The following is a 27,786-nucleotide window of genomic DNA, read 5'->3' on the forward strand; positions in this document are numbered from 1 at the left end:
ATAGACACAGGAAGAAAACAGCAATTTCAGCACTTGAGAGGCTTTATGAAACTTTTCATCTAATCTGAGACCTTTGATTTAGTGTATTAAAATGGCCTTTTGTAATGCGCTTCTCAGAGGTCACTTGTCTTCAATTAAAAGTTTGTAACAACTCATTATTTAGCTGGAGGCTTTAGTACAGCTCCAAATTTCCAATTAGCATGAGGGCTAATGATTTCTTTTTGTAGTGCACTTGAGGTGAGACCGACATGTTGTTGTCTCCATTCAGCATTGTCCAGGAAGAGCCCAGTCATCATCTGACAGTGTTGCCAGTGTGTGAAGAGATCGCAGTAGCATCCTCACTCACTGATAATGCAGGTCTAACTGAAGCTACAGTACGATGACTCAGAGTGTGTTACTGGACTGTTGCATTGATCCAGTGCTCATAAACCAGACCGGCTGGAGCTGCTCTGTTGTTCTGTTGATGTGTAGGGAATATGTGCAGGATGTGCAGGACTTTAGTCCATAACCCATCAGCCTTTTAATAAACTATTGTTTACAAATTTGTGATCGGGAAGATTTTTTGAATGTTCACCAAGGCTGCATTTATTGATCAAAAATACAGTAAAACAGTAATATTGTAAATTATTATTATAATTTAAAACAACTGTTTTCTATATTAATATATTTTAAAATGTAGTTTATTTCTGTGATGTTAAAGCTGAATTTTCAGCATCGTTACTCCAGTCTTCAGTGTCACATGGTCCTTCAGAAATCATTCTGATATGATGATTTGATGCTCAAAAATATTTTCTTATTATTATCAATGCTGAAAACAGTTGTGCTGCTTAATTTTTATTATTATTATTATTTTTTTTGTTGTGGAAACCTTGATACATTATTTAGGATTCTTTGATGAACAGAAAATTTAAAAGAACAGTGTTTAGTTAGAGTAAAAATTATAAATGTTTTTGCTCTTACTTTTGATGCATTTAATGTGTCCCTGCTGAATAAAATGATCAATTTCTTACAAAAAAACTTAATGATTTATGAACAGTAGTGTATATAAATAAATACAAATCAAATGTAAACATTTATGTTTTTAAAAATGTAGGCATCCATAAGTGCAATAATTAAATATTTCAGACAAAAGTGAGAAATTCTCATGTTGTGCCAAATGTGTCTACTTCCTGTACAAACTAATGTGGCACCTGAGAATATATAACATATTTAACATTCAAACACTGATTCGCTTACAGTCTGGGGTTATTTTCACCGATCCAAACAAAAAATTATGTGGTTAAAAAAATGGAACTGGAGAATGGAAAAGTCTTTCATTTATTCCTTTGATGAATAACTGAACCACTTTTGTCTGTTTGAGGTAAAACTCAATTACTAACCTCATTCCTCTTTTCCTCCAGCCCGTTCCTGCTGTGGATATAGATGAACAGACGCAGCTTCAGATCGCAATGAGTCTCAGTCAGGAGGAGGCACACAAGGTACTGCAATCCCCGGAGTCACTGCTACAGCTCCCCTCCACCTATAAGTTGCCCAGTAGTTTCAGTAACATGCCTGTATGTTGTGAGTGACACTGCTTGTATGTTGTGTGATTGTATCTCTCTAGCCAGCTCCTCCTCCTGCTGCTGTTCTGGACATGGATGAAGAGGCACAGCTTCAGCTGGCCCTCACTCTCAGTAAAGAGGAACATCAGCAGGTAGGACCCTGGGTCATGAGTTTTAAAACTTTAACAATATCTATTTATCTAAGCAAGACATAATTTCCCACATCTAAAACTACCAGAGTCATTAGAGGACCACCATGGGAGTGATGATATTCACAAATATGGGGTCGAGTGGCAAATTTTTAACATTCTACCCCTCAATTGTAAGTATGTGGAAAAGCATCAATAATTGTTTATTGTGTAGTTATTTACATAGCTGTTTAAATAGTATTTAAAGAGCTCGGCATACTATACTATACTAAGTACACTTTAGTATGCACTTTGGCTAAATATACTTCAAAATAAAATAAATAAATAATAACTTAATACAATTAACTCAAACACTTAACATCAAAATAATTGCTAAAAAATTATTAATTAAAAAAAAAAAAATAATCACATCAAACACACTTAATTAATATTATTTATCTGAAATTATGATGATAAAAAAAGTTTGCAAATAGTTATTAATTAAAAAAAAAAAAATCTTCACATCACACACTGTCAGCATCAAAAATGGCCATACTTCAGTAGTTTCAACCTTTCAGTGGCAAACATTTATACAGCTATTTGTACCACAATCAATTTTATGAATCTCACAAGTAGCCTAGAGGGGTCATTTCATGATGGAATCAGATTTTCCTTGAGTTCTTGGAGTTCAATGTACTTTGAAAACTTTCTGTAATTTTTAGAACTCAAAATGTCCTTCCAAAACCAAAAGTACCATGTATTGAAGCCAAACTGCCAAAACTACTTGTTCTGAAACCCTTGAGCTCCCCATTCATAGATTGTGTCCAAAAAAGATAAAGTTGCTGGTTTTGCAGTAGTTTTCCTAACATACTGTCTACTCGGATATCTTCATCTGGTCGTTTTGTAAAGGCAGCAGTACATTAAATTAGTTTATAAATAATAAATCATTTTTCCACTCATGATTCAATTTCTACTAAGAAAAAAAGCACTGTAGTCATTAAATATTCATTTGGTTTGTTCTTGATCATTATTAGACGTAATGTTAGGGTGTGAGTTCAGTCCAGTCCAGACCAGTTTCCTCAGGAGGTGCTTTCATACTAAAACATTACCTGTTTAGTCACTGACTGGGCAGCAAAACAGGTTTCAGACACGACCATAGTGAGGAAATATGGAACATATAGGATAATGTTATTATTTCTGATACTAGAAGAGCTGTTGACTATGTAAAGTGCAGGTTAGTTTGTCAAACCTTGTGCTGTTCCTGGTTGTATGTAGCACCTACAGCTCTGCATATCCCAACATTAGTAGTGAAGTTTGTTTTTGACAACATTGATGGTCTCATTCTATCAGTTTTAATGGCGTATTGTTTGATGAATTTGAAGTAGTTTTGAAAAGTCTTTTTTTGAAAGATGAGGGAATTGAAACTATATTGAACTTAACAAAAAACATACATTTTGCCACAAAGAGTACAGTAGAAACAAATGGCTTGCTTTTTAAGGATCAGCAAGCGGGTTGAAATATTTATATTTAAGCTAAATGTTCATGCACAACTACATGAAATAGTGAAAAAAGTATACTAGTTTGACTGTGCGTGCTTGCTCTAGTTGTGTTCTTAAGGATGTCTTGAACTCTGACATGTCTTCTATGTCTGTTGGCTACTAGGAGGAGCGAAGTCGGCAGGGAGACGAGTCATTGCTCCAGAAAGCACTCGAGGAGAGCAAACGAGAATTGGAGGCCAAAGGAGGAAGAGTATGAGACTCTATTAACCTGTTTGCTCTTTATAAGCACATATAAATGAGTCCTTAGAATGCTTTCACTAAGAACAGATAAACAGATTGACAAATCATGTGTAGCCGTTCCTACTGTAAACAAGCAGACAAAGATAAAAACAGACATTAAGACAGGTACAGTGAGGTGTAGACCACACATGAAAAAAGCTGTAAAATTTTGACCACTACTGGAGAGGACTTTATGTGCTTTGGCCTGTTAATTGAAGCTGGTTCATTTTTAGTTTGTCACATAAATTCAAGGTACTGTTCTGCGATGAAATATGCTCATTGCAAGGTTTTTGTGAATGCTTGTGTATAGATGCATGCTGCATTGGCCTACAAAATCTTTCTAAATGTGCTGAAAGTGCTTGTCTGTCCTTTCCTTTGGCAGTCTGCCATGCTGGATCTTGCAGATATTTTTGCTCCAGCTCCTGATGTGCCCTCTGCTGCCAGTTCTTGGGCTTCATCTGGAGGCCATAGTGGCTCAGCCCAGGCTGGTCCTCTGAGGTCTGAGCCCTGGGATAGTCTAGGTAAGCTCATATGATTGTATATCAGCAATGCACTCTTAAACATTAGAGGCCCACCAAGTATTTTAGATACATATTTCCTCCCTTTGACAGAGGAATTGTTTAGCACAGGTCATTGTGTCATCATATATATAATTTTGTTTCTCATATCCTATAAAGTTGCTGGCAAACTGGAGTAAGAAATTATTTACTTGTCATAGCCAGTTTTTACTTGCATTTGGACTCTTTCAGTTTGCCAAAGAAATGAGTCATGGGTGATGAATATGCCTTTGAATAGGGATTAGTATAGGCGTTCCTCAATAACACTGGTAACTAAAAAGGTTTGCTGCAACTACATCAGTGGCTCTCAGCCTTTTTGACTCCAAGGGCCCCCATCGTCAAAGACAATATCTGAAGGCCTCTCAAGAAATTTATGATACTTCTCCTGTAATGTCAAAGCTGCTCATTTTCAAACTTATGTATAGAAACTAAAATAAACTCAAATAATTCAATTCCATAATTCCAGCAGATGATTGTTCTTCCTGGTTTATACTTTTTATTACCAGTTTAGATTAGTTTTTCCAGGTTGTCACAAGATCACAAGAACCTTGGTTCTTAAGTAAAAATGTCAGTTATAAAAGTCAAGTTCTTTTCATACAAGAGAAGTGCGATAAAACCTGGACACACAGGAGGTTAACATGGTTCAGGAAGGTATTTGAATGTTTGATTCATAAAATAAGTAGGCTACTTAAAATGGATCGCATATACAGTCTTCTGTGGGTTTGTTAGACTAGTCGACTCATCATTTACTAAATTTCTGTTTAAATGTTAATTCAATTAGTGGTCTTGCACATCATTTGTTTTGTCTTATTTTAAATAATATTAAGCCATTCTTTGGGCCCCTGTGGTATTGTGGTGAGGCCCCTAGTAGGATCTGGTTGAGAGCCACTGATCTGCACTGATATGTGTCAGTATGAAGTCCATGACTACTGGTGTTTCAGCCAGTAAAACAAACAAAAAATTACTTGGTGCACCTTTAAGCACAATGAATGTAAATTTCCAGCAATATTGCCTTAATAACACAACCTTACTAATCTGAACTCCACACACTTGCTGGATTGTGTTGAAGCAGAGCCCAGCTCTTTAAACCGTCAACATGGAAGCTCATGGATGGCACCTCCTGCATCAAGTGTTCATTCCCAGCCTTGGGCGCAGCGACAGCCACATCCTGACCCATGGGACGCCCCTAGCTCTGCGTCCATGAACCAGACCTGGATCTCTTCTGCACGTGGTACAAACATCACCTTCTAGTTAACCATGTAGATTTGATCGCTAGTCATGCCTAAAGATGCTAAATATACTAAATACACTAACTGAAGATGCTATTAATCCTATGTAAGTCCAACCATTTTAGATTTGTTGTAAATTCTGTAGGAACTGGAGTGGATCCCTTTTCACCCCTAGAAGCAGACAAACAAGGATCTATTGGCCCTCTCAGAACTCCATCTCCTCGGGCAGGAAGTCCCTCAGGCAATCACAATGACTCTGCTCTTCTTAACCTAATTTTTTTTTCTATTAATGTTATTATATTAATATTAATAATCACTCATTGCTATTGCAATATATATATATATATATATATATGTGTGTGTGTATATATATATATTTTTTGTGAATAGTTTGTGTAATTTATAAATATTTTATATTTACCATTCAAAGGTTTGGGGTCAGTAAGATTTTTTAAATTAATGCTTTTATTCAGCAAAAACACATTAAATTGATAAAACGTGACAGTAAAGACATTTAGTGTTATAAACTGTAAACTTTCTGTTCATCAAAGATTCCTGAAATGTATCACAGTTTACCCAAAACTGTGAAGCAGCACGCCTGTTTTCAACACTGATGATAAGAATTGTTTCTTGAGCAGCAATGCAGCATATTAGACACTGAAGACTGGAGTAATGATGCTGAAAATTCAGATTTGCAATCATAGGAATAAATTAAATTTTAAAATATATTCACATAGAAAACGGTTATTTTAAATTGTAATAATATTTCACTTTATTACTGTTTTACTGTATTTTTGACTGAATAAATGCAGCGTTGGTGAGCATTAGAGTTATTTAAAAAACATATAACAATTGAACATTTCCCAAACTTTTGAATGGTAGTGTACATTTTGTATTAATTTATCTCATTACTTTTATGTTTTATTCATATTTTTAGATGACGATCTTTTTGATGAGGCTATGGATGGAGGTCAGGCAAATATAAATGGTCATAGTAGTCCTATGCCTTTCGATATGTCTTCCTTTGGCGAAGGTCTACCAAAAACAGCTCCTCCAACCTGCAGTACTCCAGAGGCATTTCTGGGTCCCACCGGAGCATCACTCGTCAACCTGGATTCTTTGATACCCTCCAACCCTCCTTCCAAGAACTTCAACCCGTTTTTATCAGGTTTGAATGCAGCACTGGACTGTTATCAAACTTCTTGTTGTCATGTGTGTCTAAATCATAATATTTCAATTGATTGCGGACTCTTTCCCATTTAGGAATAGCTGCTCCATCGGTCTCTAATCCATTCCAACATGAGCCGCCCCGTCTCACACTTAATCAAATGCACCCCAGCTCCACATCCCTCCCATTTAATGCCTCTCTGCCCACGGCTGCCAGCAACCAGCCCAGCTTGCTGCCTACTACCTTCACACAGTCTGCACAGGTCCCGCCGCTGGTCCCCGGACACCTGCCGCAGCCGCTGCTACCCCTGTCAACAACATCCACACTCGCAGATCCAGACAATCAGAACCCGTTCCTATGAGCAGATACAAACAAGCTTTTGAAATGACAATTTAACCACTGACTTGACTTAAAACTGGAACACACTTTTTTTTTTAATGGCTTTGCTCCTTTCACAGCTTCCTGTTTTTGCTCTGTGTAGTCACTCTTAAGAGGCGTTCACACATACAGCAGTTTCCAGTGACAAAAAAAAACATTTTCAACAATGGTGACCAATGATGAAGCAATGTGGCGTATCCATTGATGTGACAAAGTTGAGAAAAGTTCAATATTCTAAAAATGAACATTTGTGCTGGAACACATAAGTATCTCCATACCAGCAGGTGGCAGTAGTCTGTATTCATCATTCAAAAATGGAAACTTGTATCTGTCTCTGTGCACATACAGGGTTAAAATGAAAAACTAAGTAGAAAACTATTTACCGACACTACACCCCATTTGCAATCAGATTTTCCCAAAAATTGGCCAGTTGTGCATCGCACCAATAACATTAGGGCATTTAGCAATAAGAGCATCCACAATGACCACCAATACAGCCACTGGACGACCTCCAGTCATAAAATCACTGTATGTGTGAACGCCCTTCAACTATAATCATGTGTGAATATCAAGCATGCATTACATGGGGATACAGATTGATGCTGGCTTTATAAGAAATGACAAATAAATGGCACAATTTAAATATTTAATCCGACTCCTGCAGCATCAGTGTCACCTTTAAAGTATTATAATAGTTTTTGGAAACGATAACGCACTTGTTACCGAGCACAAGTCCAAAGCCTCTCATGCATTTTTATCACATTCTCTGATTTCCTGCACCAATTTCTAGCTCTGCTTCAGTGTCCCTTTCTTGGTCTGGAGTATCTGATGACTTTCAATGCTGTCCTTTTATTTCCTTGCCATGCCTGGTATCTGTGAACAGCCGATCACATCCTGATGGGTCACTCAGATCAGTATGACAGATAAAAGCGACTAAGATTTTTGGGGCCAATAATTTAAGCAGCAAAAATGTAAATTATAAATAATGATTTTGTAATATTGGGCATTGACTGTTGAATGAATAGACCTCCAGTAAGAGAATGTACTTACAGTGGTGTTCAGATTGAGTTGATGCCACATACTAACAGAATGTAAGAATGTGAGACTGTTGCACATGTTGCTCTTCAAATACAAGGATGAAGATTAAACTGAATGACACATCTGGTTTGTGTTTGTATATGGTTCATGCTTTCCACCTCTGGCTTGCCTTTTCTTAAATATACTGTATAGAGTAGTATTCAAATATTTGGATGCACTTAGTAATAGTAATTCTGACTATTTTCCACATTTTAAAAAGCTATGATATAACACAAATTGAAGAATGGAAATTGAGTAGTGACCAAAATGTCTCATAGTCTATACTATATATACCACAGATCTCTTAGGGCCGTTTACAAAGCATTGTTTTTTTATATAATAAACATTCAGTAGACAATGATGTTTGAACATCTTTTGCAAAGCCTTACACTGTTCTAATAACATGGCACTGAAATTTTAATTAGTTGACGTGGGACCAAGTTGAGCTCACACATAAGATGACTGAAAATCACAAGTGTATCTTCACGTCACATTTGTCTGATGTTTGTTTACTGTGACATAATGCATCCATATCCATCACGTATCGTGAGAGTGATTTGAAAACATCCAGCTGAGCACATCCTGAAGGCCCTGTCCGGAGCGAGCGCTGATCTCTAGTGTTGTGATCGACTGAGGCGCAGTTCTAATGATCTCATCCATCCTGAACAACGACTTCAGCTCCACCAGAGACATGGTGCATGGAAGATCCCTGAGGAAAGAAATGTACTAAATGGAGTGAGGAGTGATAACATGCTGGATTTATTCAGTTAATTCAACAAGCGAGAGTGAGTGTGAACTCAGCGGACCTCTTGTTGAAGAGTATGAGCACAGCAGCAGAGTGCAGCGGCTCCGCAGAGAGAACAGACAGCAGCTGGACGCAAGATGATGAAATCTGAACAATGTTGGCACAGTCCACCACAAACTAAATTAAGAACAAATGCATATCAATCATGATGAGAAACATTATCACACAGTAAATGTACCTACAGTCTCTCTCAAGGACTCTTGTATGACAAAATGTAAGTAATTTTCCCATCCGGTGGTTGCTAACTGAGGGATTCTGGTCCAATGTGTATTGCCATTATATTCTGCCATCTGAATTGCTCTGAGATGTGCAGTACACTACTTGCGAAATGTTAAACACACTTGATTCTTTAATATGGATGTATATTTTCTACATTCTATAAAATACAAGACACATGGAAGTATGGGAATTAAGTAGTGACCAAAAACGTCTCAGGTTACGCATGGTAACCATGGTTCCCTGAGAATAGGGAACGAGACACTGCGTCCTCTAGAGGGCGCTATGGGAACGCCCTCTAAAAGATCCAGCGTGGCGTTTCCTTTCAAAAGGGAACGTCTCAGGTTACGCATGTAACCATGGTTCCCTGAGAATAGGGAATGAGACGCTGCGTCCTCTAGAGGGCGCTATGGGAACGCCCTCTAAAAGATGCAGCGTGGCGTTTCCTTTCGAAAGGGAACGTCTCAGGTTACGCATGTAATCATGATTCCCTGAGAATAGGAAATGAGACGCTGTGTCCTCTATAGGGCGCTATGGGAACGCCCTCAAGAGGACGCAGCGTGGAGTTTCCTTTCGAAAGGAAACGTCTCAGGTTACGCATGTAATCATGGTTCCCTGAGAATAGGGAACGAGATGCTGCGTCCTCTAGAGGGCACTATGGGAACGCCCTCTAAAAGATGCAGCGTGGCGTTTCCTTTCAAAAGGGAACCAAATTTCTCTTGTATCTTGGCTTCTGTACTATTTTTTTTTCTTTTTCATGTTTCCATGTCACATTTAACTTTAGGTCTTAATTTTCTAAAAAAATTTATAATAATAATTCTTTAATTTTTACAGAGCAAAAGCAAATGTCAGGTGGGGATATAAAGAAAACCAGCTTCTGTTGTAAAGCAACCACAAAATGAACTGATGTAGTTGATGGACAGTGTAAATTTCTGACACTCACTATAACAGATGTGCCATCTACGTAGTACTTTGGCCAAATGGGCCCCATACAGCCTCCCAACTCTCGTACGGTTATCTTCCTCTTCCGGACTACGAGGTCTGTGAGGTTGGTGCCAACCTAAAAGAAAGCACGCACGCGCACACACACACACACACACACACACACACACACACACACACACACACACACACGCACACACACACACACACACACACGCACGCACACACACACACAAAGATCAATTAATCTTTACGACATCTTTAAATAATCTTTGATCGGTAACACTTTACTTGAAGGGGTGTGCATAAGACTGACATGACACCTTCATAATCATGACATGACTCATGAATATGAAGGAGGTTTGATGCATGCTTATGACAACTCAACTCAGTTATGTCATTTTTGATTGCAAAGAATGACATTGTTTGACCTAACTCTAACCTAACCTTAATCACCATCTTTGCATTAAAAATGACATAATGTCATAAACATACATAAAACCTCCTTCCTATTTATGACACGTGTCATGTCACGATCATGAAGATGTCATGTCAGTCTTATGCACACCCCTTCAAGTAAAGTGTAACCCTTTAAACATTTTTTTTTTTTACAAACAAACATAAATCCTGCATTGAGGATGTATTTCTGAACTCTCCAACTTGTATTAGTAAACATGCACATTAAATAAAAAGAAAAGAGTTCAATATTTTGTATTTATTTTTATATTTAAGATAACATAATGTACTATTAAAAAAACTTTAATATGTCAACTTAGTTATCATGTTTACCAACTATTAAATTAAACTAAAAAAAATAAAAATAATCATACTGTCTTCATCCTCAGTTCCAATGATTTCGCACCAGTTTGTGCAGATGGCACAATCCAATTTATTCGAACACTGAAACACACTGTTTATCTTATATTGCTAGTGAAGTCTTACAAGAAGCGTTGTTTTCCTAACATTTATTGAACGGGACCTCGGCTCACCGTGGGCAGCGTGACGGGCGCTTCACCCAAATCCGCGTCCGCGTCCATCTGACACAACTGTTAGTCCAGATAAAGAAGCCATATCATTAACATTAGATCTACAGTTTTAATATCACCCGCAGCCCAAACTGTACCTGACTGCAGATGTGAAACTACATTAAGAACTCTTTAGGGCAGCACAGCATGCATCCTATCTAACGTTAATGTAAACAGCTGGTGAAGGATATTCTGCAGTCGCTTCAGTAAAAGCGTTTTTCCAACTCCAGTTGCACCGAGCAATAAGCACATCGCAACACCTACTTAGCATGAAATTATTTTATCGAAACGAGATTTCTGCTTTAAACGAGTAGCTTCTACGCGTGACATGGATAGAGTTCCTGTGTCGCCACGGCAACGACGCTATTTACACAATAAAAGTCTCCATGCGTCATGAATGATCATTATTTTTAGTGATTGGCGCCCTCTAGCGAGCTGTAGCAGAATCGACTCCGTCCCACATGCAATTAGTTTGTGCATTAAATTCTGTAAACTGTCTATTTTGGTTAAAAACAAGATGTGAACCAGTAGCACCGCTGTGACACGACCTTATTATAATGCACCTTTAAATGAACATAATACCATCACAGCCTGCTGCTCATATTAAATACTGCACTCTACACGCTCTCTCCTCCTACTTTTTTAAATAACATATAAACTTTTTTGCAGCATAAACGTTTTAAACTGTAGCATGCTACATTGTTTTCATCTTAACCCCATCACATTGCATGTTTAATTCAGTTAGTGTTGTTATCTTGGAAATAAAATATTACTTAAGGTTCATTCATCACACACACGCATGCTCTAACATTATATCTATATCTATTTGACTATTACCTTCAAACAAATCCGTTCAAGATAACTTGAAGTTTGACTAATGCAGTATCACAGCAAACCAGGGAGACAAAACTGCAGTTAAGTGCATTGAATTGTGTTACAGTGTTCCATGCAGTAACCTGTATACTGATGTTTTTGACAAATGTCACAGGTTATCCACATGTGCACATTATTTATAACGTAGTATGCAGCAATAGTAAAAGTGAACCTGAGTGTCCCATTCATTTGTAGCTACATCCTGCCCTTCAGAATCAGATCAAAGATCCTTCCCGGTAAGGACATTTATAGTTGTATGCAAACTGGAGAACATTAAACCAGTTGCTGTTTGAGGATGAAGTGATTGGCTGAATTTTAGTGATCCTCCCTCTTTCAGAGTTTCTCTTCCTCTTCTTCTCTATATGAGTATTTCATTCTCTCTTACTCTCTTCATCTCTTCACTAAACTCAGACTCAGTCGTCACTCAGGCAAGATGCTGATAATATTCTACTGCTTTCTCCTCACTCTTCTCTCATGTAAGTTACAGTGCATTTCATTTTAAACTTCTTGTTCTCTCAGGGGTGCCAAGGTCTATGAGATTCATTTTATTTCTTATAATTTTACAGGTGTCAAATGTGTAAAAGTGGTCACACAGAAACCCTCTATACTGACAGAACAAAAAGGGAGATCTGTGACTATGGACTGTAATATTGAAAAGGACGAGAACAATTATGTCGGCTGGTATAAACAGATCCCAAATGCAGCTCCTCAGTTTGTGTTGAGATACTATCATTCTCACAGCTCCCCTAACAAATATGGGGATGGTTTTTCCTCCAGCCGCTTCACATCTAATGCTCAGTCAAAAATTGACTATAAGCTGATCATCAGTAATGTGGATGTTGATGATTCTGCAGTGTATTACTGTCACACATGGGACAGCTCTGCTAGTGAGGAGGTATCACAGTGATTCACAGCATGACAAAAACCTCCTCACTGCTCACATTCACTTCTGCTTTAACATGTTCTTAAATTCAATATACAATACGGCCAGTTTTTACAGTAGTGCCATGATTGCTTTACACTTCATGAATATATACTTAAATCTCACTCAGTATACACACACGTGTAGACCTGATGAACCGGTCACTTGGAGGCAGGGCCGTGCACAGACCTTTTGAGGGGCATGTGCTGAAACTGAAAAAGGGCACCCCCCTCCCTTTTTTTATATCAAGATTATTTAGTAAGCCTGCATAAAAGGAAGAAATGGTCACATCTTCATGACAAATTCAATAACACAAAATAATAGTCTCAAAAGCTTTAGATTTATTCTCTATTAATAACAACCATAATAATAATATTAGATAATTAGATAATATAGATAAACAGGGTTTTAAGGGCTTCTTTAAACCTAATTACAACAGCAACCTTCTGTGAGCCATGTGCTTGAAGATGTTTATGACTTCACTGTGATCCACTGGGATGTCCCCTCTCCCATATATATTCTCTTTTTTAGATATTCTGTTTGGTTTTATAAGCTAATTTGTATTATTTGGTTAACATGATTATGAATGAGATTGAGAAGAGGGGAAGGTGAGCAATGAGTCAAGTATTTTTGACAAACTTTTTTGAAATATAATTTAAGTAATTATGTCCAACTCAATTCCAGATTATAAGAAACTATAACCATACCGTTACTATAACATATCCAACATGTAAAATCCGCCTACCTGGCAAAAATTTGATACTGTGGTGGACCAGGGATGTTGGTCTCTTGAAGGTTTCTTATTCACTACACTTTCCCTAAAATAAGCCAGCAATGAAAAAATAAATAAAAATAGTGTAAAAAGTACAGTTGCAGTGAAAAGCATTTCTGAAGGATCACGTGACACTGAAGAGTACAGAACTGGAGTAATGATGCTGAAAATTCAGCTTTGATCACAAAAATAAATTACATTTTAAAATATATTCAAATAGAAAACAGTTATTTAAAATTGTAAAAATATTACACAATATTACTGTTTTTGCTGTATTTTGGATCAAATAAATGAAGCCTTGGAATGAATCATGAATTACATTCTGCATGATAAAATATAAAAGATTTCACAGTGATCTTCTGTAATTTTTTTTTAGTTACTACTACATTACTGTAGTAAAACCATGTTTTACTACATTTTATACATGTGAGGACGAGCGGATAGTATACCATAACATGATTAGCCTAAATGTTAATAAATTAAGTGTATCAGCAATCATAAATCAAAGAAGAAATTTCTTATACATGTTATCTAGGTGACGAGGATGAGAATGGTATTCCTGCACAACCGGAGGCTGCAGTTTCAGGACCACGGTTCTAGGACCGTTTTCCGATGGTAAAAACAAATTATATGTTGTTGTATTACTTATCAATATATAGTTTTTGCCCAGCGAATGTGTGCAAATGTGAATTTTGGTTTTTTGTCCGTCATTAAAACGGCGACGGCGCCTCGCATTACATTTTCATCTACAGGTTACAAACTAGTTTTTGTAGCTATATAGACGGAGCGCTCAGTTTTTCCTGTGGTAAAAATCGCAAAATCAAAAAATCGCAAAATCGCATTTTATAAAAGATGAAATGCTACTGTATGCACAGGCTATTTAAGTGTTGGCTATGTATTGGCTATGACTAGATGGCAAATGCTAGCCCTCTCTCTCAGGCGACGTCCCACATGTCTCAGTCAGTGAGTCAGTCAGACATCAAATAAATAAAATATGAGCCTTTATAGACATAGTGTTTAGTAATTACTTATTCAAACAACAAGATATTTATTTACCCTTCGCAAAACTTTGTTCAGCTCAGCTGTTGTCTACTGTGCGGCTGCTGTGGAACTTCAGTTGATTCAATGAATATAGAGGGGGCGGAGTTATAGGCTTACTGACAGCTTGAGGATCGAATAAGATTTACACAAGCTCGTTTTAAGAACTTTCATTTGATAAATATTTGTAAAACAGACAGACAGACGTAAAGGGTGACCAATAGCATTGATTAAAAAAAAAAAAAAAAAAAAAACACCACCAAAAAAAAGGGCACTTCGGAGTGTAAGGGCAAAAAGGGCATGTGCTCTGCACAGGTTGAGCCCTACCTGTGCACGTGCCTGCTTGGAGGCATGCTGGAATGGATGTATTTTGTTTAATATTCATTTATTTAAAAGGACAAATTCATGTAAAATTTAACAGTAAAAGGAATGTTTTGATGGATATATAATGTAAATGTACTTTGGATGTTTGTTTTCTTTGTTCTATACAAAAACAAAACAAACAAAAAAAAAAAAAAATAAAATAAAAAAAAAATAACCGGGAAAAGAAAATATGTGCACCAGAGACAGATGTAGTATTTCTTCTAGTGGATGCAGTGAGCTGTGACTCTGCTTTACCAACACACACACACACACACACACACACACAAATGTTGGGTTTTCATGTTTAATGAGGACTCTCCATAGACATTAAGTACTGCACAAACTTTATATTCTATCCACTAACTAAACAAAATAAATACATACATACATAAAAACTCCAACAAGGTACAAAAATCCAGGTTTTGCTACCATTGTGGGGATATTTTATCAACACAACAAAGAATTTGCCTGGACAACACTCTCTCTCTCTCTCTCGCACACACACACTCTCGCACCACACACACACACACACACACACACACACACACACACACACACACACACACCACACACACACACACACACACACACACACACACACACACACACACACACACACACACACACACACACACACACTCTCTCTCTCTCTCTCTCTCTCACACACACACACACACACACACACACACACACACACACACACACACACACACACACACACACACACACACACACACACACACACACACACACACACACACACACACTCTCTCTCTCTCTCTCTCTCTCTCTCTCACACACACACACACACACACACACACACACACACACTCAGGAGGCACCTGCTGGCCCAATATAGTTCTATGTAAATGACACATTTTAAACAAAGGTTTCTCTTTCATATCATTTATTTTTTTCCATATAATTTTGTTTCATTCATTTTGTGAAAGTGTTTTGTCCACTTTATAACATCCCATTGACAACACTGATTATCACAATATATTCCATAGAAAACACCAAATATATTTAAAGTTGCTGTATTACTGTACTGTAATCCATTCTGGTCTGCACTGAAGTGAGTGAGGGTGTTTGTGAGATGTGTTGAGTGTGTGTTGTATGAGGTGGGCGGGTCTTTCTCCTTACGGTCTTAAAGTCTCTCTCTCTGGTCTGGTCTCAGCATTATTCTTCAGCACTGCTCATCTTCACACACCACATCCACCAAATCACAAGATGATCACAATATTCTGCGCTTTCTTTACTCTTTCTGACCTGTAAGTTTTCATCATATCTGATGATTTAAAGTGTTTGGACACAATCTGATGTAAGGGTTGTGTTTATTCTGCAGGTGTCAGTGGAGTGACTGTACTGACTCAGAGTCCATTAATCACAGTCAGTAAAGGAGAAAAGGCTAAACTGGACTGTAATCTGGGGACAGTAACTGATGAATCTGCTAGATGGTACAAACAGACTCCAGCAGGAGTTCCTCAGTTTGTGTTAAGATTTCGTCATGACTGGAGCTCAGTTAAATATGGATCTGGTTTCTCTGCTCCTAAATTCACATGAACACATTCATCTAAATCAGATTATAGTCTGATCATCAATAATGTGGATGTTGATGATTCTGTAGTGTATTACTGTCACACACTGGGACAGCTCTGCTAGTGAGGAGGTATCACAGTGATTCACAGCATGACAAAAACCTCCTCACTGCTCACATTCACTTCTGCTTCTAAACAACAGATGAAAAGAGCACTACTTCACATCTCAGATTCAGGTTGAATTAATAACATATCACAGATGCTAAGAAACTTCTTTAGAAATCTGTAATTAAACTAATCTCTTATAGTGCTTTTATCATGTTTTTTTTTTTTTTTCCTGTTTGAAACTGGATAGTCACTGGTCACTTTCTCGTAAAATTCCTTCTTTTGTGCTCCCCAGAAGACAGAAAGTCACGTGGGTTTGGAAGGAACATTTCCTTTAGTGTCTGTCATCAGCAGAGCCATGTGTTCATCTTCAGAGTGACTTTATGACACGGAACAAAACTGATTGTGAATGGTAGGAAATCTTTCCACTTTTCTTTTCTTTTCTTTTCTTTTCTTTTCTTTTCTTTTCTTTTCTTTTCTTTTCTTTTCTTTTCTTTTCTTTTCTTTTCTTTTTATTGTATTACATATAGTCTACACTTCACTGTACATATATAACCTAATTAATAAGCTAATCGTGTAGTTCATTTACAGTTAAATGTGTGAATTATTATTTATATATATATATATATATATATATATATATATATATATATATATATATATATATATATATATATTTATATATATATATATATATATATATAAACACTATTAAAACTGTTTTGCTAATTCATTTGTTATTAAGCTTTTATTAATTAATTGATAAACTACTTGGAATATTTGCACTTGAAAAATTGCTAAACTTCAGGACCATTGAAAATGAGCTAGTGAAGACAAAAACATGATTAAAAATGGTATAAAAAGTGTCAGCACCTAAATTTATACACAGTGCCATATCAATTCATGTACGTTTAATCCAACAAGCTAACCATACACAGCACTATTTAACTTTTATGTTGCAAGTTATATTTTTTATCAAAGACATTGAGATGTGTGTATTAAAATTACATTTACTGTCATATATTTAATTCTTTATAGATGAATTGTTTAGATGTTGATGTGTGGAGTTTTAGAGATGTAGAAAGTGTGAAATGTACAGTCAGACTTTAATATTTCAAAGGTCTGTCTGAGATGGAGGTTTGTTACAGATGTTGATGATGATTTGTGTTCAGATGCTGCTGCTGCTGCTCCTGAGCTGAACATCCTCCGTCCATCCAGAGAAGAGCTGAGCTCCAGTAAACTCACTCTGGTGTGTCTGATCAATCACATGTCTGGGGCTGCTGATGTGCGCTGGCTTGTGAACGGGAACTCAGTTACTGAAGGCGTCTTCACTGGATCTGCTGAACAGCAGCCTGATAAGAAGTTCAAGATGAGCAGTATTTTAACCATTGAGAGCTCAGAGTGGGACAAAGACGCACAGCTGACATGTGAAGCGACTGCTGCCTCAAAAACCAACAGAAAAAGCATCAAAGAAATCTGAAATGCAGCAACTGAACTGCTTGATCTCCTCTTGATTTATGTGATAGCAATTAAATTGGTTTGCATAGAGTAGAAAACATTAACTATAAAAAATAAAGTGCCCTTAGTTGCTTCATGTCTAAATGTATATTACTGTGCTTTATATATAAACTCCAATAAAACTGCATGTTAATCAAACTTTTCTTTTTACTTTGTGTCTAATGTATGCATGAAAGTATATTTTAGTTTATTGTTTTAGCATGTTTATTACATTTTTACGCAGTCTTATTACAAACAAAACATGTTTGCAATTAGAATATCTGATAAATTTTTATTATAGAATTTAATTTATTAAAAAATAGAAATCAATTAAATATGAATAAAATAATAATCAATAAAACATTCTATTGAACATTTTAAACTAGTACTGAAAGTCAAATTCATTTGCAGATTTCACAGGACAGATGTTATTTTAAAATGATCATTTAATAATGCTATTAATTAAAGAGATTTTTATGCATCCTCTGAATAGAACAGTGCTGAAGTTCATCTTCTTTTAGATGCAGTGATCTGTGGAGATTTTCATCAGCACAGGAAGTTTAATCCTGACACACAGGAAACACCTGCTCTCATAATCAGCTCTGTGTAAATGTGTTTGATTATATTCATATAACATACAGTATCTAATGTGACAGTGTCTGCAGGCAGAAAGCAGAAGTGAATGTGAGCAGTGAGGAGGTTTTTGTCAAGCTGTGAATCACTGTGATACGTTCTCTTTAGCAGATTTGTCCCATGTCTTACAGTAATAGACTGCAGAATCAACAACATCCACATTATTGATGATCAGACTATAATCTGATTTAGTTTTGTGATTTGAGTTGAATTTAGGGGAGGAGAAGCCAGTTTCGTAAGTAGGAGAAACTGGAAGAAATATAAGAACCCACACTGTGGAACTCCTTCATGAATCTGTTTATACCATTGAGAATTTAAGCAATATATTATTTTTTATGAAAACAAAACTTAGCTTTTTTTTCACCTAAAAATTTACAGAATATTTACTATTGTGAAAATGTATTGAATATTTCTTTTTAATTACTTTATCCACCTTTTTGAAACTTGATAGATATATCACTTTCATTATATGGAAACAAGCAGTCAGGATATTCTTGATAAACTGCTCTCATACATATCATGTTTTTTTATGTAGACAATTAGTTATGTTTAATGTGTTTTGATAACCTTATCACAGTAAATTTGTAACAAACAAACAAACAAAAAAATCTACTTCAATGAGATTCATGATTTCCTTCTGTGATTAAGTGAAAGCACATGTTGAGTTTGTCAGATGTGTTGAGTGTGTGTTGTATGAGGTGGGCGGGTCTTTCTCTTTACGGTCTTTAAAGTCTCTCTCTCTGGTCTCATCTCAGCATTATTCTTCAGCACTGCTCATCTTCACACGTCACATCCACCAAATCACAAGATGATCACAATATTCTGCGCTTTCTTCACTCTTCTGACCTGTAAGTTTTCATCATATCTGATGATTTAAAGTGTTTGGACACAATCTGATGTAAAGGTTGTGTTTATTCTGCAGGTGTCAGTGGAGTGACTGTAGTGACTCAGAGTCCATTAATCACAGTCAGTAAAGGAACAGAAACGGCTAAAACTGGACTGTAATCTGGGGACAGTAACTGATTCTTCTGCTAGATGGTACAAACAGACTCCAGCAGGAGCTCCTCAGTATGTGTTAAGATTTTATCATGAGTCGAGCTCAGCTCAGTATGGATCTGGTTTCTCTGCTCCTAAATTCACATCAACACATTCATCTAAATCAGATTATAGTCTGATCATCAATAATGTGGATGTTGATGATTCTGCAGTGTATTACTGTCACACATGGGACAAGACTGCTAAGGAGTACGTATCACAGTGATTCACAGCATGACAAAAACCTCCTCACCGCTCACATTCACTTCTGCTTCTAGACAACAGATATAAGTACTTTTTTAATTTTTTATATATTTTTATTAACAGTTCCAAATAGGACAGATATTTCATGACCATATAGTATGTGCTATATTACAAGTCTTCTGTGGCTGTACAGTATATTGTTTTTTGTTTTTCAGTGAATCCTACTGTAGTGAATCACAGTGAATGAAGATATGAACATATATGAAACATATCTACATGAATATAAAGGACACACTTAAAGTGACCTTCTCATTCCCTGTAAAGGAATTCAGTTGTTCACTTCTGTATGGAAAATGCTGCCCCTTCCCAAAGTGGATTTGCTCACTGTAAACAACAGACTAATTTGCAAATAATCTTAAAAACCTCATCTACAAATGAACAATAATTAAGGATGAATGACATTATCTGGTTAAATAGATGACAAGCAGTTTATCTTTTATCTCCGAGCTAGGAATCCTCATTATGACACTATAAAATCATTAAAAAATAAATTTTTTGACAAAATGACACTTAATCACTGTAAGAGCAGTAAAGAAGAGAGTTTGGGGTTAAAATTTGTGTTCAAGTTCATGTTCTGGTTCTGTGTCTCTTGAGTCTGAAACTGTGGGAGGTTTTTGTACGAGTAAAGTCGTGAAATGTATCGCTGTGGTATTCGGCCAGGGAACAAAGCTCAATGTGATCGGTAAGTGAGTTTTATTCTTGATTACTGTTCAGATACCCAGATAAGTTATTTTTATTTGTTTTAATTTAATAACTTATTATTAATAATTAATTTAATTTATTATTATTAGACAATTAAAACACAAATTAGAGCTTTTGAGATTTTTTTTCTTGTTAATATTTACTGTTTATATCTAAAATTAATCTTCAAAATAACATTTCAAATTTGTTCTTAAGTTGTATGATGGGACCCATTCTGAAGTATGTGTAGATGTTTTAAGGTAATATTTGGAATATCTAAAAAAAAAAAAAAGGAAAAGAAAAGATGTGCACCAGAGACAGAAGTATTTCTTCCAGTGGATGCAGTGAGCAGTGACTCTGCTTTACCAACACACACACACACACACACACACACACACACACACACACACACACACACACACACACACACACACACACACACACACACACACACACTCAGGAGGCACCTGCTGGCCCAATATAGTTCTATGTAAATGGCACATTTTAAATAAAGGTTTCTCTTTCATATCTTTTATTTTTTTCCATATAATTTTGTTTCATTCATTTTGTACCGCACTGTAGGTGTTTTGTTCACTTTATAACATCCTATTAACAACACTGATTATCACAATATATTCTATAGCAAACACCAAATATATTTAAAGTTGCTGTATAACTGTAATCCATTCTGGTCTGCACTGAAGTGAGTGAGTGTGTTTGTCAGATGTGTTGAGTGTGTGTTGTATGAGGTGGGCGGGTCTTTCTCCTTACGGTCTTAAAGTCTCTCTCTCTGGTCTGGTCTCAGCATTATTCTTCAGCACTGCTCATCTTCACACACCACATCCACCAAATCACAAGATGATCACAATATTCTGCGCTTTCTTTACTCTTCTGACCTGTAAGTTTTCATCATATCTGATGATTTAAAGTGTTTGGACACAATCTGATGTAAAGGTTGTGTTTATTCTGCAGGTGTCAGTGGAGTGACTGTAGTGACTCAGAGTCCATTAATCACAGTCAGTAAAGGAGAAACGGCTAAACTGGACTGTAACACAGGAAGCTCTACTGATGGTGGACGCTGGTATAAACAGTTCTCAGGAGAAACGCCTCAGTTTGTTTTAAACTCTTACCACAGCTGGAGTTCTCCTAAGTATGGATCTGGATTCTCCTCGTCTAAATTTACAGTATCTTATCCAACCCAGTCAGACTGTCATCTGTCAATCAATAATGTGGATGTGGACGATTCTGCAGTGTATTACTGTCACACATGGGACAGCTCTGCTAAAGAGAACGTATCACAGTGATTCACAGCATGACAAAAACCTCCTCACTGCTCACATTCACTTCTGCTTCTAGACAACAGATGAAAAACATGAAGCATTTTCAGTATCTCATGCTCTTATCAAACTAAATTATGGACAACCACTTAATTTAGATAATGTGAATATTACTTGGTTACTTCTAAAATACTTAGTTAACTTTTGTACATAAGCACCATCACACACATTGAACAATACCTTTATTGTACATTCAACTTTGTACATTGACTGATATACATATAGCCACATCACCTCCCCATCCACTTTGGTGGACATCGATCCTCCTCCAGATATTCCTACTCTAAGCAGTTAACTGGGACAACAGATTGCTCAACATCCAGGACCTCCTCATCTTCAAGTACTTCATTTTTCCACTTCATGCCCACATTGCATCACAAAACTCCACAGGGATCCAATGTAAGCTTTGCTTCCACATCACCTCCACTTGCTGGCAGCCTTCCTGTCCAAGAGCAATCCAGGGAGCAAGGACCAGATCCTATGCAATTGTGCACCTCATCTCTATTTTCATTTTCAGAAACACAACATGACATCACTACCTGCTTTCTTTCTTATACTCATGGAAAAGAAATGCACCATCTTAGTTCCCAACTACAAGGGAAATGGGACTGGTTATTTGAATGTCAAAGAAATCAAGAAAAGGCTGTGAATGAACTGTGAATTGATTGATAAAATGGAGTCCAATCATCAGCAACTTTTCTCCAACTTAAAGGGTTAGTTCACCCAAATATTAAAATTATGTCATTAATGACTCACCCTCATGTCGTTCCAAACCCGTAAGACCTCCGTTCATCTTCGGAACACAGTATAAGATATTTTAGATTTAGTCCGAGAGCTTTCTGTCCCTCCATTGAGAATGTATGTACGGTATACTGTCCACGTCCAGAAGGTAATAAAAACATCTTCAAAGTAGTCCCATGTGACATCAGAGGGTCCGTTAGAATTTTTTGAAGCATCGAAAATACATTTTGGTCCAAGAATATCAAAAACTACTACTTTATTCAGCATTGACTTCTCTCCCGGGTCTGTTATGAGCGCGTTCACCTCACATCCGGTTCGCGAACGAATCACTCGATGTAACCAGATCTTCTTGAACCAGTTCACCAAATCGAACTGAATCGTTTGAAACGGTTCCCGTCAACAATAAGCATTAATCCCACAAATGACTTAAGCTGTTAACTTTTTAACATGGCTGACACTCCCTCTGAGTTCAAATAAACCAATATCCCGGAGTAATTCATTTACTCAAACAGTACACTGACTGAACCGAGCCAGATAACGAACGAAACATTGACTCGTTCTCGAGTCAAGAACCGGTTGCTTCGGTTTTCGGATCACCGGTAGTGATGGGAAGTTCTGTTCTTCTCCGCGAACCGGTTCTTTCGGACAGTTTGATTCAATAAACCGGTTTGCCGAAAACGGTTCACCAGTTATTTTGCGCTCGACGTAATGACTTCATTGGCGATGATTGCCCTTGATTCAAGCCTTCGGTTTACCCGCGCTCATAACATTAGCACAGAATCGGTTCAGAATCAATCACCAAAAGAACCAGTTTCGGTTCAGACGCGCTGTGTGTCAGCCTGAATCACGCATGCGCAGTATCATCAGCTCCTCGGTTCTCGAACCGGACGCGTCCGACAGAAACGGATCTTGACTCGAGAACGAGTCAATGTTTCGTTCGTTATCTGGCTCGGTTCAGTCAGTGTACTGTTTGAGTAAATGAATTACTCCGGGATATTGGTTTATTTGAACTCAGAGGGAGTGTCAGCCATGTTAAAAAAGTTAACAGCTTAAGTCATTTGTGGATTAATGCTTATTGTTGACGCGAACCGTTTCAAACGATTCAGTTCGATTTGGTGAACTGGTTCAAGAAGATCCGGTTACATCGAGTGATTCGTTCGCGAACCGGATGTGAGGTGAACGCGCTCATAACAGACCCGGGAGAGAAGTCAATGCTGAATAAAGTCGTAGTTTTTTGATATTTTTGGACCAAAATGTATTTTCGATGCTTCAAAAAAATTCTAACGGACCCTCTGATGTCACATGGACTACTTTGAAGATGTATTTATTACCCTTTTGGACGTGGACAGTATACCGTACATACATTCTCAATGGAGGGACTGAAAGCTCTCGGACTAAATCTAAAATATCTTAAACTGTGTTCCGAAGATGAACGGAGGTCTTACGGGTTTGGAACGACATGAGGGTGAGTCATTAATGACATAATTTTAATATTTGGGTGAACTAACCCTTTAACTGCAACAAAACAACATGAGGAAACAGAAACTGGCAGTTAATTAAAGCCATCAAAGTGATGCTAACAGATAAATTACAGAAAACCGAATCTACTTTGTGTACTGAATTTTGCTTTATGGTGGAACAGCTTCAACTGGAGTTACAGCAGGACATCAAGACCACCCAGCGAATTCTTCAAAAAGATCAGGAACAACTTTCTGCAGAAGTTGCCGGAGGTAACAAGAAAAAAAAAACTTCTTGGCATTGCACCCCCTCATCGATGCTGACATTTTAGCAAATTTCCATACAGTCCCATATGGCCCAGCACAAGACCAGTGGGAGGTCGCCAGAACTTAACCATAACCACCTGGGAGGAATTTGGAAAGGCTTTTTTTCTGCATTCCTGTCAGAAGATTATTGAGACGAGCTGGTAGAACAAGTCCGTTCCCGAACCCAAGGAGAAACAGAGACAATTTGAGATTTTGCTTTCACATACAGAGCCCTCTGCAAACATTGGAAACCAGGCTTAACAGAAGCAGAATTGGTAAAACGGATACTCAAAAACATAAAACCTCACCTGGCCTGTCAGTTATGTAGTTGCATCAATACAGTGGAAGAACTGGTAAAGTTGGGTCATAAGCTGGAGAAAGACTACAAACAACTGCAGTATGGAACTTGTGTGAGCCGACAGTCATTTCCAGATGTGCCACAAAAGCGACTAACAGAACTGCGAACAAATTGTCTTCTGTATGGTGCTGCAGATGTAAAGGATACGACGCTCCAGGAAACTGTCCACACTATTCTTCCAGTCAAAACCAGTCTGAAAATCCACATCACTTCTGTGGCAACAAAAGGTCATTTCTGCACTCTAAACATGTACAGTAAGTCAGTCGACCAGCAATGCTGTAACGTTTGCTACCACACCTAAACCTAAACCACAAACAGAATCTAAGAAGTTAACTTCTTCAACTTCTCCTCCCCCTCCAATCATTCTGACACAATAGTTGTGACTATCCACATTAGCAGCTGGACAGGAAAAGCTATTGTGGACACAGGAGCGAGTTACACTATGATTCATGAAAATTTGTGGAAATGACTTACCCCACATGAAAAACTGCAGCCTTGGACTTTGGAGCCTTTGTATCTGGCAAATGGAGAAACAGAATTTTTTTTTTAAACTGTTTTCTTTTTGTAATATTTGAACAATATACCCATTACTATCTGACAGTGATATTTTTGTGTGGTATGATTCTTTAATGGTTTCAGTAATCCTGGGTTGAATTCTTTAAATTCTATTGGTCAGATTTAATTCTGCCTGGCACCCAATTTGGTAATTGGTAAATAATAGTGTAAGAAAGTTTCAGACAAAATCTTCGTATTAGAGTGTGCCACTGTTACAAGCTTGAGTGAGTGTTTCACTTCTGTTTGTGTCTCTTCACAGACTGAGGAGGTTTTTGTTCGGCTGAACATATGAAATGTATCACTGTGGTATTCGGACAAGGAACAAAACTCATCGTGACTGGTAAGTCATCTTTCCAATGTTATTCCATTTTCTTATTGTATTACATATAGTCTCCTCGTAAATATATACAAACTCATTATTTTTTAGTTTACATTGTAGTTCATTTACAGTTAAATGTGAGAATTCAGTCACATAACCTCCAGTAACCCAGTAATCTTGATATATACTGAAAAGACTTTCACTACAGCTTTAACTTTCATCTGTTTTCTATCTAGTTTTATGTTATATTCAGCTATTATTATTATTATTATTATTATTATTATTATTATTATTATTATTATTATCATTATTATTATTATCATTATTATTCATAGTAGTAATAGTATTAGTGAACAGATTGTTCTTCTGATGTGATTTAAGGAGCATCAGCTTTGTGTTTAAAATGATAGCATTTTAAAAATACATTTTTAAATAATTTATGTATCAGTGAAAAGCATGTGACTTGTTCTGTGACATGCTGTACTACATCTAAAACTGTTTTGTTTATATACTATTAGAATTAATACACTTGCAGCCTTTATGAATTCATTGATAAACTACATGGAATATTATATAGAAGTGAATATCGACATAAAAAACATTTGTCAAACTGCAGGAGTATTGAAAATGAGCTAGTGAAGACAGCAATGATTAGAAATGGCATAAAAAGTGTCACCTTAAATTTAAACAGTGACATATATATTCATGCACATTTAAACCCAAAACAAAAATCCAACATGCATCTTTTTGTCAAAGACATTGAGATGTGCATATTAAAATTACAACCATTTTTGGTCTTTGAGTAAATAATTATGTTACTTAATTAATTGTTAAATGATGTAAGAGAAGATCAGTTGTTTACATGTTGATGTGTGAAATTTCAGAGAGTGTGAAATGTACAGTCAGACTTTAATATTTCAAAGGTCTGTCTGAGATGGAGGTTTGTTACAGATGTTGATGATGATTTGTGTTCAGATGCTGCTGCTGCTGCTCCTGAGCTGAACATCCTCCGTCCATCCAGAGAAGAGCTGAGCTCCAGTAAACTCACTCTGGTGTGTCTGATCAATCACATGTCTGGGGCTTTTGCTGATGTGCGTTGGCTTGTGAACGGGAACTCAGTTACTGAAGGCGTCTTCACTGGATCTGCTGAACAGCAGCCTGATAAGAAATTCAAGATGAGCAGTATTTTAACCATTGAGAGCTCAGAGTGGGACAAAGACACACAGCTGACATGTGAAGCGACTGCTGCCTCAAAAACCAACAGAAAAAGCATCAAGAAATCTGAATGCAGCAACTGAACTGCTTGATCTCCTCTTGATTTATGTGATAGCAATTAAATTGGTTTGCATAGAGTAGAAAACATTAACTATAAAAAATAAAGTGCCTTAGTTGCTTCATGTCTAAATGTATATTACTGTGCTTTATAAACTCCAATAAACTGCATGTTAATCAAACTTTTCTTTTTACTTTGTGTCTAATGTATGCATGAAAGTATATTTTAGTTTATTGTTTTAGCATGTTTATTAAATTTTTATGCAGTACTATTAAAAACAAAACATGTTTGCAATTAGAATATCTCATCTGATCAATTTTAATTATAGAATTTAATTGATTAAAAAATAGAAATCAATTAAATATGAATAAAATAATAATCAATAAAACATTCTATTACATTTTAAACTAGTACTGAAAGTCAAATTCATTTGCTGATTTCACAGGACAGATGTTATTTTGAAATAATCATTTAATAATGCTATTAATTAAAGAGATTTTTATGCATCCTCTGAATAGAACAGTGCTGAAGTTCATCTTCTTTTAGATGCAGTGATCTGTGGAGATTTTCATCAGCACAGGAAGTTTAATCCTGACACACAGGAAACACCTGCTCTCATAATCAGCTCTGTGTAAATGTGTTTGATTATATTCATATAACATACAGTATCTAATGTGACAGTGTCTGCAGGCAGAAAGCAGAAGTGAATGTGAGCAGTGAGGAGGTTTTTGTCAAGCTGTGAATCACTGTGATACGTTCTTTTTAGCAGATTTGTCCCATGTCTTACAGTAATAGACTGCAGAATCAACAACATCCACATTATTGATGATCAGACTATAATCTGATTTAGTTTTGTGATTTGAGTTGAATTTAGG

The 27,786-nt window shown here is 36.7% G+C and overlaps 4 protein-coding genes and 1 gene segment (V, D, J or C); 4 read left to right on the forward strand and 1 right to left on the reverse strand.

Moving 5' to 3' along the window:
* Positions 1-7,941, forward strand: part of LOC109104901 (epsin-3-like) — a 25,729-nt gene extending 17,788 nt beyond the window's left edge. For 3 of the 4 annotated variants that reach the window (XM_042730130.1, XM_042730125.1, XM_042730121.1), the window contains 8 exons: positions 1,401-1,478; positions 1,604-1,693; positions 3,332-3,418; positions 3,830-3,968; positions 5,074-5,235; positions 5,379-5,474; positions 6,171-6,401; positions 6,497-7,941. In XM_042730130.1, coding sequence (XP_042586064.1) covers positions 1,401-1,478; positions 1,604-1,693; positions 3,332-3,418; positions 3,830-3,968; positions 5,074-5,235; positions 5,379-5,474; positions 6,171-6,401; positions 6,497-6,762 — 1,149 coding nt within the window. In that variant the 3' untranslated portion in view covers positions 6,763-7,941. The remainder of the gene's footprint in view (positions 1-1,400; positions 1,479-1,603; positions 1,694-3,331; positions 3,419-3,829; positions 3,969-5,073; positions 5,236-5,378; positions 5,475-6,170; positions 6,402-6,496) is intronic. The other variant, XM_042730134.1, reaches the window with a different exon arrangement.
* LOC109104927 (ADP-ribosylation factor-like protein 16) lies at positions 7,789-11,219 on the reverse strand. Of its 2 annotated transcripts, none has more exons than XM_019118253.2 (5): positions 11,036-11,219; positions 10,809-10,867; positions 9,821-9,937; positions 8,663-8,778; positions 7,789-8,565 (listed from the first exon to the last, which is right to left on the reverse strand). In XM_019118253.2, the coding sequence occupies exons 1-5, from the start codon at positions 11,094-11,096 to the stop codon at positions 8,394-8,396; spliced, it is 525 nt and encodes a 174-aa protein (XP_018973798.1). In that variant the 5' UTR covers positions 11,097-11,219; the 3' UTR covers positions 7,789-8,393. The 2 variants fall into 2 exon arrangements, with proteins under 2 accessions (XP_018973798.1, XP_018973799.1); XM_019118254.2 differs by having other exon boundaries at positions 10,809-10,865; positions 10,943-11,197.
* An 879-nt stretch (positions 11,220-12,098) lies between these two features.
* LOC109049455 (immunoglobulin lambda-1 light chain-like) lies at positions 12,099-17,935 on the forward strand. Its single transcript, XM_042733209.1, has 5 exons — positions 12,099-12,193; positions 12,284-12,622; positions 13,947-14,004; positions 16,842-16,867; positions 17,628-17,935. Exons 1-5 carry the CDS (start codon positions 12,151-12,153, stop codon positions 17,933-17,935), a joined length of 774 nt encoding a protein of 257 aa, XP_042589143.1. The 5' UTR covers positions 12,099-12,150.
* Positions 17,936-19,358: 1,423 nt separating this feature from the next.
* LOC122138273 lies at positions 19,359-20,337 on the forward strand. The segment is given in 3 exon segments: positions 19,359-19,433; positions 19,508-19,830; positions 20,149-20,337. Coding segments are annotated over 3 exon segments (484 nt in total).
* Positions 20,338-21,352: 1,015 nt separating this feature from the next.
* LOC122138275 (immunoglobulin lambda-1 light chain-like) lies at positions 21,353-27,092 on the forward strand. The gene is made up of 4 exons (XM_042730174.1): positions 21,353-21,463; positions 21,538-21,846; positions 25,618-25,659; positions 26,614-27,092. Exons 1-4 carry the CDS (start codon positions 21,424-21,426, stop codon positions 26,934-26,936), a joined length of 714 nt encoding a protein of 237 aa, XP_042586108.1. The 5' UTR covers positions 21,353-21,423; the 3' UTR covers positions 26,937-27,092.
* Positions 27,093-27,786: the final 694 nt, after the last annotated feature.

This window comes from Cyprinus carpio, chromosome A3 (genome assembly GCF_018340385.1).
Source record: "Cyprinus carpio isolate SPL01 chromosome A3, ASM1834038v1, whole genome shotgun sequence".
NCBI lineage: Eukaryota > Metazoa > Chordata > Actinopteri > Cypriniformes > Cyprinidae > Cyprinus > Cyprinus carpio.